The following is a 12500-nucleotide window of genomic DNA, read 5'->3' as shown; positions in this document are numbered from 1 at the left end:
GCGTCATCTGGAATATTGGTGTGAACAACAGGGTTGAGGCCATTGAAATACATAGATACTTTAATCAAATACTGAGGAAGAGGCATTTTATTGAGATGTGTTATCCAATAACCCTAAGACCCCTATATATACAAATGGTGATGCATTCTAGACCACACATGTGTCAGTGCAACCAGGATCCTCCAAAAGTGTCGGCAAAATCTCAACTGTTGAAAAAACCTAATATTGAAACATACCGGAAATTTCAGTTATAATGAAATTTCCGGTACTCCCCAGAAATTTGAAATATTCGGTATATCGGAAATTTCATTATAACTGAAATTTCCGATATGTTTCACCGAAAATTTCAGTATAACTGAAAAATCCGGTATCTTGTACCAAAAATTTTGTAGGCTTTACCGAAAATTTTGTCCGAAAATTACTTGTATCTCACCAAGGATAAAATTGAAATAAAAGAAAAGGGGGATGCCATGTATAAAAATAGAGGTGGCATGTAGATTCCTCTCATACTTGGGTATTATGATGTTGAATGGGCCCAGATCAAAATAAATTGGATTTGAAGAATTTGTATAAGCCTTCTTAATCTCCCACCCCACTAAAAAAACGTCTACAATACAATTTTTTAGTTCCCTTAAATTAGTAGAATTTTTGAATTCGAACTCAATCCTAAACACATTTTTTTAGTTCCCTTAAATTAGGAATTTTTTGAATTCAAACTCAGTCCTAAACACAGTGTTTAGTAGTGTTGATCCCTCTTGACTTGATTGGGAGTTTTACTACCCGTTACGGTCCTCTCCGTTCCAGAGATTAGTCTCAGGATTTACACATATCCGATTTTTACCAAAAAAAATATTAAGAGAATTTGTATTATAAAGAAAACTAAGCTCTTATGTCTCAAATCTCTCAATTTTTTCCAATTTAATTTTCCTTTTTTTCAAAACTCTCTCCTCCCTTCTACTTCAAACTCTAAAACAAAACCTAGCATAAACTTTTAGAATCATTCAACTTTGATCACACTATCCAATGTTTGTTATGTAAATCAAGTTTACAACAAGCTTAAGTACATTCAGTTATAAATTATAACATAATTCATTAATTATCTGCTGCAGCAAGCATATCACTGCACAAAACAGTCAATAACAGCAATTATACGATCACTACACTAAGTTTTCAAATTACTATTACATACGAAATCTTCATTTATTCGTTATATAAGTAGTAGTTACAATTGAGCAGTATAGATACTCATGGAAAATAAATAGCAATATTGCATTAAAATTGCTTTTATTAAGTGTCTATACATCAGTTATTGCATGAAATAAACCCCACTGTTGCATAACAAGTGATGGTAACATAAAATCTACTAATTTTACAGTTTGATAGTAATGAACTGTAGCAGTAACAATCAAGTATATATCATCTTTACATTAAATAACATTATCAAAATACATTCAAAACAATTTAACAACTTCAAATCTCTAACTAACTTTATTTTAAGATGGCTACTTTCAACCTTATCATTCATAAAATTTTACAATGAGTACTAACAAAACAAGATATACCAACTAAAACTTATTTATTAGATTTAGAATTTATTTCATTTTTTCTTTTTATATGGACAATTTGGCGAATAAGCACAAGAAAATACACAGGGTGAGTATTAGCCTTTAATAATTCCAGTCATGAATAAAACAAGATATATATCAATCAAAATTATTTATTAGGAGATGAAGAATGAAATATTTCCATCTTATCTTTCTATGTTGACAATTTCCCGTGAGATACAGCATGAAATCATTCTGAACTCACCAATTTCTTCATTGGTTTGAGCAACACCATGGTAAAACGTTGGGATGCCCACAATTCATAATTCAAAACACTATGCATAGACAATACAATAATGACCTTTATGATTTTTTTTCATCAACCTTCCTCCCAGTCGACATCATCCTCGTCTTCTTCTGCTTCAACATTCAAATCCACCTTGTAACCTCCATCTCCTTTCAAATTTACACCCAAATCAGAAATGAGGGGACACGAATAACATTATCAACCAAAGGGTACAGAATAAATAAATGAGTATTAACAATTTAGCCCAAAATTTAGCATTCACGGTAACATTCCCTAAGCAAAACTAATTGTCAGCTAGAGCATCTTCGGTATGTTTTAAAACACTAGTTAAGGGAACCGGCCTTTATAGTTTATACTAAATATCATTCGAAGAGTGACAATATCTTAACGAATTTGATTAAAAAAACTCTTTTATTTATAATCCAAGTATTACTATGTTCAACCTCAATTGAACCTCTGAATATGATTTCTCTTTTTAAGAAATTAGAGATTGGTCTTCCTATTTCATAACACTTTCTACCTTTAAGACGTTGAGTTGAGTATTCGTATCACTCATTCCTAGTCATTGTTGCTTCTGTGGCAGTTTTAAAATTACATATGTTATAACAATAGAGCTTCAAAATGGATCTAGAGTGATGATCATGCAAATTAATAATGTAATTTCAATTAAAGGAGACAAAGAAACTGAGCAATAATATAATCATAAGTAGTCACAGAGTATTATGTCTTGTCATTTTTTAGATGGGAGGCAAGAAGGAACATTAAACATGTATGCAACAATTAGCAGTCATATATATAGGTATACTAGACTTATACTTTAACGATTCAAATTTCTCTGTAATCAGATTGGAAAATGTACCTCTAACAGGAGCTTCTTCCCATTCGGTACCATCATCATCTTCCTCGTGTTTTGATTTCATGCCAACTTGGCGATTGGAAGTACTGCTAGAAGGATCATCTGTGGTGTTCCCATCTTGGGGATTTTTGGCAGCTTCTTCCAATTCGTGTTGCTTCTCAAGTAAAGCAGCGTAATAAGCCTTAATATACTCATCCTATAAAAATATAAAAGGTAACAGAAATCTCAGTGATAAAAAACTTTCTCGTGCCTTAGGGGGGTAGGGACAAGGAACTTGAATAAAAAGAACCAAACCATAAAGAAAATAACAGTTCATCTAATTTTACGAGCCTGTATATTTTTATCATCATGCACTACTGTTGACTTTTTCTCATCTGTATATTGTGCTGCTGTGGAAGTTGAAGTCCTATCCACTTTTGCTTCCTGCTTCACTTCTCCACGTTGTTCCTTCGTAAGATTCATACCTGATGTAATCATCCATGGAGGCAAAACCTTTAAAGATGTACTGTCGGTTTCAGATTTAACACCCTCTCCTTTGACTTCAGAACCATTGAAGTCAACTATAACCTGTCCATATTCAATGATAGATTACTCGACATTTAAATATTTAAGGAAGATATGCTGAATGCTAAAATTAAAATCTATGAAGGAACCCATTAAGTCAGAAATGAAGCTTAAACAGAACTGTGAGTAATTCCATTTCCAGATGATATTAATGGTGAAAACGATAGAGCAGTAGACTCCTCATAGAAAACTATTATTGCTAAGACATCAGTCCATCTAAGGCCAAACCCTTAACAAAGTTACCCAACTCTTGCCTAACTCCCATCGACCTCTCACCTCTCCAATATATAGAAATGATTTCCTATCTCACTGGAAACTCATCAAATGCCGCCTGTCCCATTTTGCTAAGCCCCTCTCCCTTATAATGGTTTCCATCTATCCCACGAGCCTATCAGACTGGGTTCTCTCGTGTTAAATTTTCACAAGGCAGGCAACATCATGACAAAACTTTGTGTCTACCTGTTCATTCATAGTTATTGAGAAAATTTTGATAGACCTTTCTAATCAATGTCCGCTATTAGAGGGACAGAAATTTTTTGCATGACAAAACCTTGTGAAGGAAAATTAGCATTTTAACTTTCAGTGCTAACTTCAAGAAGTAGAAAAATCTGCATTCATCAGTGAATCTAAAGGAAACTTATATTTGCTCAAACTAAAACAAAAATTGAAAGTTTTTCAGTTTTATAGAAAAAGAAAATTTACAAAGACAAAAGAGGGAATGTACAACTAAGGGTGTGTTTGGATTGACGGTTGACAGAATTGATTCTAGTAGAATTGAGTTTGGTAGAATTGATTCTAGCAGAATTGAGTTTAGCAGAATTGATTTATGTTTGGATACATTTTTGTAAAAGTGAGTTGAATAATAAATTACAGTGTAAAAATCATCCATAATCAATTCTGGAGGTAGAAGCTACAAATTCTAGCTTCAAGTAGAATCAATTCTAGAGACAGAATCAATTCTACTTTTGTCAAACCAAACATCTTAAAATTATCCAGAATTGATTCTTCACCTCTAGAATTGCTTTTGGCCTTTTCAAAAGCCAAACCAAACATGCACTAAGAGGATTATTATATCATCCAAAACTGGATCCAAGAAAGTTGATGAGAAAAAGAACATAATGGTTGATCAGTCTCTTTGTCTTACAGGTACACTACTTAGGTTTGGTAAGTCAGTTAACCAGCAGCAAGTTGGCATAGTTTGTTAAAAGTTAAAGTTAGCTCAGCTAGTAACTATATGTATCTGAATCTTCAAAGGTTTGATGCAGCATTTCAGTGGCAAAATATTTTAAGTACAATTCTGTCACTCCCCCCTGTATTTTATTTTCTATTATTTTTAATTTTCAATTCCTAATACTTTGCAAGCTAGAAACATAACTCCCTTAAAACAACATAATGTTACCTTGGTATCTCCACTGTATGGCAATGGTGCTCCATTATATCCCAGATGAGACATTTTAGAATCACCACCATTTTCTCCATTAGCTGCACGCCCAGCTGCACTAGCTCGAGCTTCCCATGCTTGAAGACTGCCAAATTCTGGAACAGGCAAGTCTTTTACCCGACTGAGTTGGTCTATTAAAGGCTTAAGTTGTACCTGCACTGGCACAAGTACAACAGTCATGACATGCAAAGTAAATCGTGGTCCAGAAAGTACGAAAAGTAAATCATGAAATTAAGATGAGATCAATGATACCTACACTTAAAATTGTGAGTAGAGTCGGTAGACTTGTAAACCAGCCCAAAATTAACAGTTCTACTAAGTACGTGCCCCAACAAAATCCAATTACATTACATATATTTTTTTATTAAAAAAATTATTATATATACTTGCGTTAACACGTGGTCAAAACTCATAATATTGCTGACCTCCAGCAAGTTTGCTGGGTGTATTAGAAAACTGCTAATAGAAAACTGAATTACTGTAAAAGGGTAAAAATACCCAGACTATTCTTCCTATGAAGAAATTGGTGTTACAAAGGACAAAGCGTTGCCACCAATCCACCACTACTCAATTCTTGCCTAATTCTACAATTCACCTTTCCAATATTTAGAAATTATTTTATACTTCCTTCTCTCCACTCATCAAATGGCACACGTCCCTTTTTTGTTATGCTCTCTCTCCCTTCTAATTGTTTCCCTTTATCTCACGGGCATGTCATAGATTTATCTAGTTACCTAGCAGTCTCGAGACTTTTCAAAAGTGGGTCATGGATCTGACTGGTTTAACAAAACCAAGCAGTCAACTACAGTTTGGGTACAAAAAATGGTGAGTTCAATTTTGAAATGAAACCAATTTCATTCCTATGATCATTTAGCAATCACATACCCAAAGATACAATGAAGCATGAAACCTTAAAGCATTTATGCCAAGGAGTCTTTCATTTATCCGCATGTAGGCTTCTAGCTAATTTCAAACTGAGTTATTGTGATTTCTAATTTAAAACTGAATTATTATGATTGAGTGATTTACTAATTCTAGTAGTGTGAAGATATTTCCTATGCCATGAAATAATAGTTTAGAAAACCTTACTCTCAATGGATGAACAATGGTGGAGAGGGAAAACAGCATTTCAAGTGGCCAACTTTAGCCAATACAATGAGTTTCAGAATTTCGTTTTGAAGCATTTATAAGATTTGGACTCCCTGCTTGATTGTGGAATTGGTTGTGGCGGAGGGAATTATTTTAATGGGAAATTGAGGTGTTAAATAATCTTCAAGCTGCTTTATTTGATGCCTTGCTGCAAGAAGGAGGGTATGATGACTGGAAATGGCTTCATGGTAAAGGAGGAGAATACATGGTGAGATCAGCTTACAAGGTATTTCTAAAAGAAGGGAATCGGACTCCATATCTCTTCCTGATAGGAATATGGAAAAAGAATTGAGCTCAGAAGTGAATAGGCCCAAGGTTTGGAGAGTTTACACTACGAAACATGGCAAAGGAATAATAGGAACTGACCTGGCACAAGAGGTGGGAACGGTGTGATGAGCTAGTTCGCTGTATAGTGGGAAAGGAGTGAGGTAGCTAAGGATTCTCTGTTATAAAAAGAGAGTGATATCACCAGAAGAATCTTTTTGGTGAGGGGGGTCGGGTGGCTTTGAGCTGATAGCATTTCACTATAAGATTTTATTACTTTTTCCTTTCTTCTGTAGTTGTCCATCAATTCTATACAATTGCAGAAACTTTCTATCCATTACTATATTTTCTTTGATTGTCTGTTAGTTCCATTACTTCCGGTTTAAGATTTGGCATAAATTGGTTTTTTTAGGTGGTGTGTTTTGCGTGGAGATTAGCATTGAATAGAGTGCCTATTAAAGCAGATTTGGTGGACCAAAGTGTGTTTCATTATCATAGTGGGGGAGTTATGGGTGTTGGGAAACTGTAGTGTCTTCCAATCATTTGTTTTTTTAATGTCCCTTTTATGCTAAGATTTGAAGGATATGTCTCCGATGAATGGGTATTCTCAGTTTTGCATAATGATTGTAGAAGTCACCTTCAATTACACGGCTTGTTAGGTTGCAATAATAATTATCGTGATAGTGATGCTTGGCAATCTATTTCATTTGTTGTGGTTGTCTGGGCAATCTGGCTGTCCCAAAATAAGAAGTGTTTCGTTGGCACAAGTGGAAGTGGATAATATTCTGGAGTTGGTGAAGTTGAAATCCTGGAGCTGGTTGAGAGCAAGATTGCCCATGTTTTGGTTCACTAGACGTCGACAGAATGAACCTGGTAGTTTCAATTTCATATCTGGGCGGGTCTAGATAGAATGTGTTATTCTATCAAGTATTTTATTCAATTGTGGGTCTAGGTGTTTTTCCCATTTTTGGCCATGTTGTGGGTGGGAGGGTAGGAGATTTCTGATTTCTTTTGGTGGTGGAGGGTTGATTTCTCCATTGCCTCACTTGTAATTCTTGGGCTAATGTTTGGCACCACTAGTCCTAATTATTAGATTTGTCTAATTAAACTTTTGGTTTATAAAAAAAGTTTTAGGCTCCTAATTTTGCTCTTACAACATGATATACTGTTTACAGGGCTTGTTTACTTTGAACTCTTTTAGCTTAAACTTCATGAGGGTAAAAATTACCCCTTGATGTCTTTAGAATATTGAGCTGACACTTAGGCACCTTTATATGTATGATAAACTCACAAGGTTTCTACTAAGTCCCGCATAATGTGTTTATCCTTGTAAGAGTTAAATGTAAAAATGAACTAATTTTCCTTCTGTTTTCAAGAGCTATGCCAGCTGGCACGGCTGTTTCAGTTCTCTAGAAGTTAGTTACTAAGGGTGCATGTTAACTCTTGGTGTGTGTAGGTTAAACGCTTGTATCAAATTCTGTTACAACCAATCAAACCAGAATTCAAAATTAGACTAGAATGCAATTCAGCATTGCTTTAATCATTTCTAAAAATCCTATAAATACAAGGCCTAACCATAAAAATATAATAACAAACATTAAATGCTAAAAACTACTTTGATTAGAAATTTTCTCAGCTCCAGCAAACATCTATGATAATGATCATTGACAGTAACAAATAAAAATAAAATGATCCAACATAAGCAGCCGCAAATAGAAACAAATGGTGCAATAAATCATATAAGAACCTCCATCTTTTGAAGCATGTCCTTTAACTTTTCACGCCGTCGTCGTCTTGCATTTTCATCTCCATCTCCCCCTTCTTGAGCAGCTAATTTATCACTTTCAACCTCTAGTTTTCCATTACAACGTTCACAATGAAAGTCCTCATCTTCAAAAGATATTAACCGCAGTGCATCCAAAGCATTGTATCTAAAACAATTAAGATCCATACATCAATGCAAATAAAATAACTATGACATGCTGTTGAACAAAATAGATAGAATAACACATTCTATCCTTTTTCCACATTTAATTAGTGAAACCTTTTTCCACAGTTTGTGCATATATATTCCTGAACAGTGTTTTTGTTCTCCAATTCATCTTTCAGCTTATGCTTCATGCGGTGCAGTCTGTATCTAACCACATCATATATCTGCAACAAAACCATAAGTTTCTTATATATGAAAGAGCCTAATTTCGATGCACCGGTTCAAACGAATCATCTGAAAAGCAAGAAAAATAACATTGATTTTCCCTTCTCTCTGCAACAAAACAGCTAAATATCATTGGTAAAGCTACAGGTGAAGAATATAATTAGTGGAGATTGACCTGTGCATAATCTAGACAACAGTAAGAGTGTGTCTGGAGCTTGACCTTTTCTTCTCCCTCTTTTCCAGTTGCGGCATCAGCTGTAGCAGCTACAGCAGCGCTATATATTTTTGCACCTTTTGCTGTCTGTTGAAATTATAAAATAGAAAACATAAGGATAAAATATATACACACACACACGACTAAATATATTCACCCACAACTCTCACAAATGCAAATCTAATACTGATAAATATCAAAATAATTAAACAAAAAACTGCACACATCAACAGATGGAAAGTGTACCATTAAATATCTATTAAATATAGCATTTAATTTACTTTTAAAAAGTGAATTTCACATTACACAAGGGAGGGAATCTTCTAAAATAAATCTAGAAGAGCTTACATACTATTAACATTTTGTAGAGCCACAACAACTATCATGGTAAAAGAAAAAACAAATCATGTGCCAAACCAAAAATATTTATACGAAAGCAGTGTGTATATCAGACCACTGAGACCAGAGAGTTTAAGTCCTTGATTTCAAAGCGTCTAGGCACAAGGCGGCAAAAAAAAAGCACGACAGAAATGACTAACAACAATCAATAATAAGCATTATATGGACTACTATACATGCTAAGTGGAGGAATGAATTAACGTGAGTCAACTAAAACTGTTTGCCTGACAATGTTAACTTCTTAAACCCATTCAAAAGATCACTGCTAAGACGAGTGTGTGTATGCTCACAAGTCACAATCAAGTTAGGGATCATACAATAAAACATAATGATTTGATTGGATTGGCTAATGCTTGTAGGCCACATAATGAATGGATAGTTACCTCTTTCCTATGATCTCGAGTGATAATCTTTTCTTCTTCAAAGAACCTCAGAGTTCGACGAAGTTGCTTCGCGTGCAATTTGAGGTCCTTCGCCAAGTCTTCTTCTCTAACCCATTGTCGTCTAGAATAAAAATTAACAGCAGACCAATACAATCATAATCTAAACTAAATAAATAAACTTGCTATTTTTAAATAACCAGTCAAGAACTATGTAGCACAGACACTTATGAGAAAAAATATGTCCGTGTCACTATCAGACACCTAATCCGACACTTGTGATTATGTTAATTGATTTTTTTTTCAAATTACTATCAATGTCGCAGTGTCTGTGCCGGTGTTATATTCGGGGTGTAGGTACTTTATAGGTAAAGAATAAGAACATTAATTGAAATTGTGCATCATAGTTAAACATGAATAACTGATAAACAGGAAGAAAGGCTGAACCTCGTGAGTGCATCAAGAACAACAACGGCAATTCCTCTGTTATCACTCCTTCCCGCTTTGGGTTGATTATCTCCTTTGTTGGTAAGATCGTCATAGAAAGCTCTTGCAGCTAGTTTAACAAGCCTGTGAACATTCATTCAGTAAATTTAAAACAAAATTCACAAACGCATTTTGTTATTTTTCTTCTTATGCGTGTGTTTTTGGGATCAAACGCAAATTTGATGCACATGAACTAGAAAGAGAAATTTGTACTTGTTGTAGGGTTCAATCATTGAAACGATCTGGTGTGGGGTTTAAGAACAGTCTTTTGTGTTCTTCTACAACAATGTGCCGTTGAGATTGATGATGTTCGTTGCTCGATGAATCGGAAAGGAGAGAGCAAGAACCAAGAAGAAGAAGAATAAAAGAGTAAATTAGGGAAGACCAGTACGTTTTATTGATGGTAATTGAAACTATGGGCTTGGCTTTATTATTCATTTTGGTGAAATTAACATGTTACACCCCATAGTCATACCTGGCACCCTCTAAACCGTATTAAACGGTGTGGAAAGACCAAAATACTCAAATAATTTTTTTTACCATTTCACATAATTTATAAGAGATTATCAAAAAAATTAAATTTCAGAGGCGATTATCACAAATTTCACAAAACAGTAAGAATTTCCGTTGAGATTGATGATGTTCGTTGCTCGATGAATCGGAAAGGAGAGAGCAAGAACAAGAAGAAGAAAGAAAAGAGTAAATTAGGGAATACCAATACATTTTATTGATCTTAATTGAAACGAATGGGCTTGGCTTTATTCATTTTGGAGAAATTAACACACCCCAGAGTCATATCTGGTACCCTCTAAACAGTATTAAACGGTATGAAAGACTAAAATACTCAAATTAAAAATTTTACCATTTCACAAAATTTATAGGAGATTGTCAAAAAAAAAATTACAAGGGCGATTATCGGAAATTTCACGAAACAGTAAGAATTTTCGGTTATTTTGTGAAATTTCAAGAATTTTTGATATTTTTTACCGAAAATTTCAAAATTTTACAGTGCTTTTTTTAGGCATTTGTACCAGAAATTTTAAAATTTCCGGTAGTTCAATTTTTTATTTTGAAAAAATACCAGAAATTTTAAAATTTCCGGTAGTTCAATTTTTTATTTTGAAAAAATACCAGAAATTTCAAAATTTTCAGTAGCTCATTTTTTAACTAATTGTTTTTGCATTATTTGTTTGTTTCAATGAGGACCAGACTTGTTGATAGAACGAAAGCTCAGACCCTAAAGGATGAGGCAGAGGATTGCACCTTCAGATGTCTTGGCTGAGGGACATGTATGATGAGCTTCGGAAAAGAGGTATGAGTTTGCTGTAACACCCCATTTTTAATTATTTAATCGTCGTGTGTTATTTTAATTGTTTGGCCTTGTTAAGGGTGTGTGGTTGAGCGTGTAGGTGTGGAGTCCATAGTGGGACGGGTAGACTGAAAATGTCGGTAGTAATTATGTGATATAAGTAATAATAATTTTATTTTTATTATTATAATTACTACCATTATTATTATGATTATTATTATTATTATTATTATGCCTATTATTATTAATATTATTATTAATGTTGTTATTTTTATTAATAGAATAATAGAATGAATATTATTTAGTGATTTATTAAATAATTATTTAATTAGGGAAGGGTAAGGTTGGAATTAGGTATTTGAGGTCTAAGGGTTAGTATTGGAATAAAAGAGAATTAGAAGTTGAGAAAAGGGAGAGTTACGTAGAAAAGTGAAAACATCGTAGAAGTGAGAAGAGGAAGATGAACAAGCTAGAGAGGAAGATCAGGGAGAACTAGGGCAATTTCAAGAATCAATCTCCGCAGGATTTTCTGAGCAATTTCGAGGTAAGGGGAGTTTCCATGCTATTATTCTTGATATGGGTTTAGGTATAATGATATGATTTGGGGTTTTGGGGATTTGTCGTTATGAGATAATTTTGATGATTGTTGATTTTTGATTTATGAATTCTATGTTGTTATGATGATTGTTGTTGGAATGATAATTGGTTGCAATTGTTGTTATGAGATTGTATGATTATGAAGTGTATGATGTAAATGTGTTGTTGTTACGTGTTCGCGTGTCAGAGTCAGAATGAAGTTACAAACAATTTTGACAAGGGATTTTGTTCTTGAAATTGCTAGAATTGAAATGTTAGGGTTTGGATTTGGATTCAAAAATTTTGTGCTAGAAATCATGTTTTAAGGTTCCTAATTGTTGATACATGATAGATATAGGTTGCTATGTATTTAATTTGTATTATAGTGATGTTTAGATGAGATTTTGAGGGGATTTGAGTGGGAACCCGAGAGCTGTTCGCAGGAAAAATGCAGGATTTTTATAAAACTTCAAAAATTCATAACTTGAGTTTCGGGTGTCCGTTTGACTCACCGTTCGAACCTGGAGAAACCTAATACAATGTACTTTCTTGTAAAAATGGTTTCAAGTCCTAGAATTAAATTTAAATAAGGTCTAATGTGCTTTTCAGTTGTCAGTGTAAAATGTCAGTGTCGGGTTTGTTGAAATACTTTGAAAAATCATAACTTTTGTTCCGTGTGTCCGACTCGCGCGCCGTTCGAATCGTTGGAAAGCTGGTTTCGTGTACTTTCTGTTAAAATTATTTTCAATACCAAAATTCTAATAATTCGATGCGTTATATGTGTTTCCGTATATGTTACGATGTGTTGATTTGTGAAATGTTGAGTTTGGTTGTGCGAATGTGTGTTGTAGCTGTG

The 12500-nt window shown here is 34.0% G+C and overlaps 1 protein-coding gene across 2 annotated transcripts; it reads right to left on the bottom strand.

Annotated features, from left to right (window-relative positions):
- Positions 1–1559: 1559 nt before the first annotated feature.
- On the bottom strand, positions 1560–10336 carry LOC131593159 (uncharacterized). Of its 2 annotated transcripts, none has more exons than XM_058865421.1 (10): positions 9973–10336; positions 9721–9843; positions 9277–9397; positions 8501–8581; positions 8170–8279; positions 7873–8056; positions 4671–4865; positions 3038–3274; positions 2711–2903; positions 1560–2000 (listed from the first exon to the last, which is right to left on the bottom strand). In XM_058865421.1, exons 1-10 carry the CDS (start codon positions 9990–9992, stop codon positions 1924–1926), a joined length of 1341 nt encoding a protein of 446 aa, XP_058721404.1. In that variant the 5' UTR covers positions 9993–10336; the 3' UTR covers positions 1560–1923. The 2 variants fall into 2 exon arrangements, with proteins under 2 accessions (XP_058721404.1, XP_058721403.1); XM_058865420.1 differs by having other exon boundaries at positions 8456–8581; positions 9973–10332.
- Between the last annotated feature and the right edge of the window lie 2164 nt (positions 10337–12500).

Source organism: Vicia villosa, linkage group LG3 (assembly GCF_029867415.1).
Source record: "Vicia villosa cultivar HV-30 ecotype Madison, WI linkage group LG3, Vvil1.0, whole genome shotgun sequence".
In the NCBI taxonomy this organism is placed as follows: domain Eukaryota; kingdom Viridiplantae; phylum Streptophyta; class Magnoliopsida; order Fabales; family Fabaceae; genus Vicia; species Vicia villosa.
Note: the sequence above shows the minus strand (reverse complement) of the source record. Positions and strands in the feature narration are given on the sequence as shown.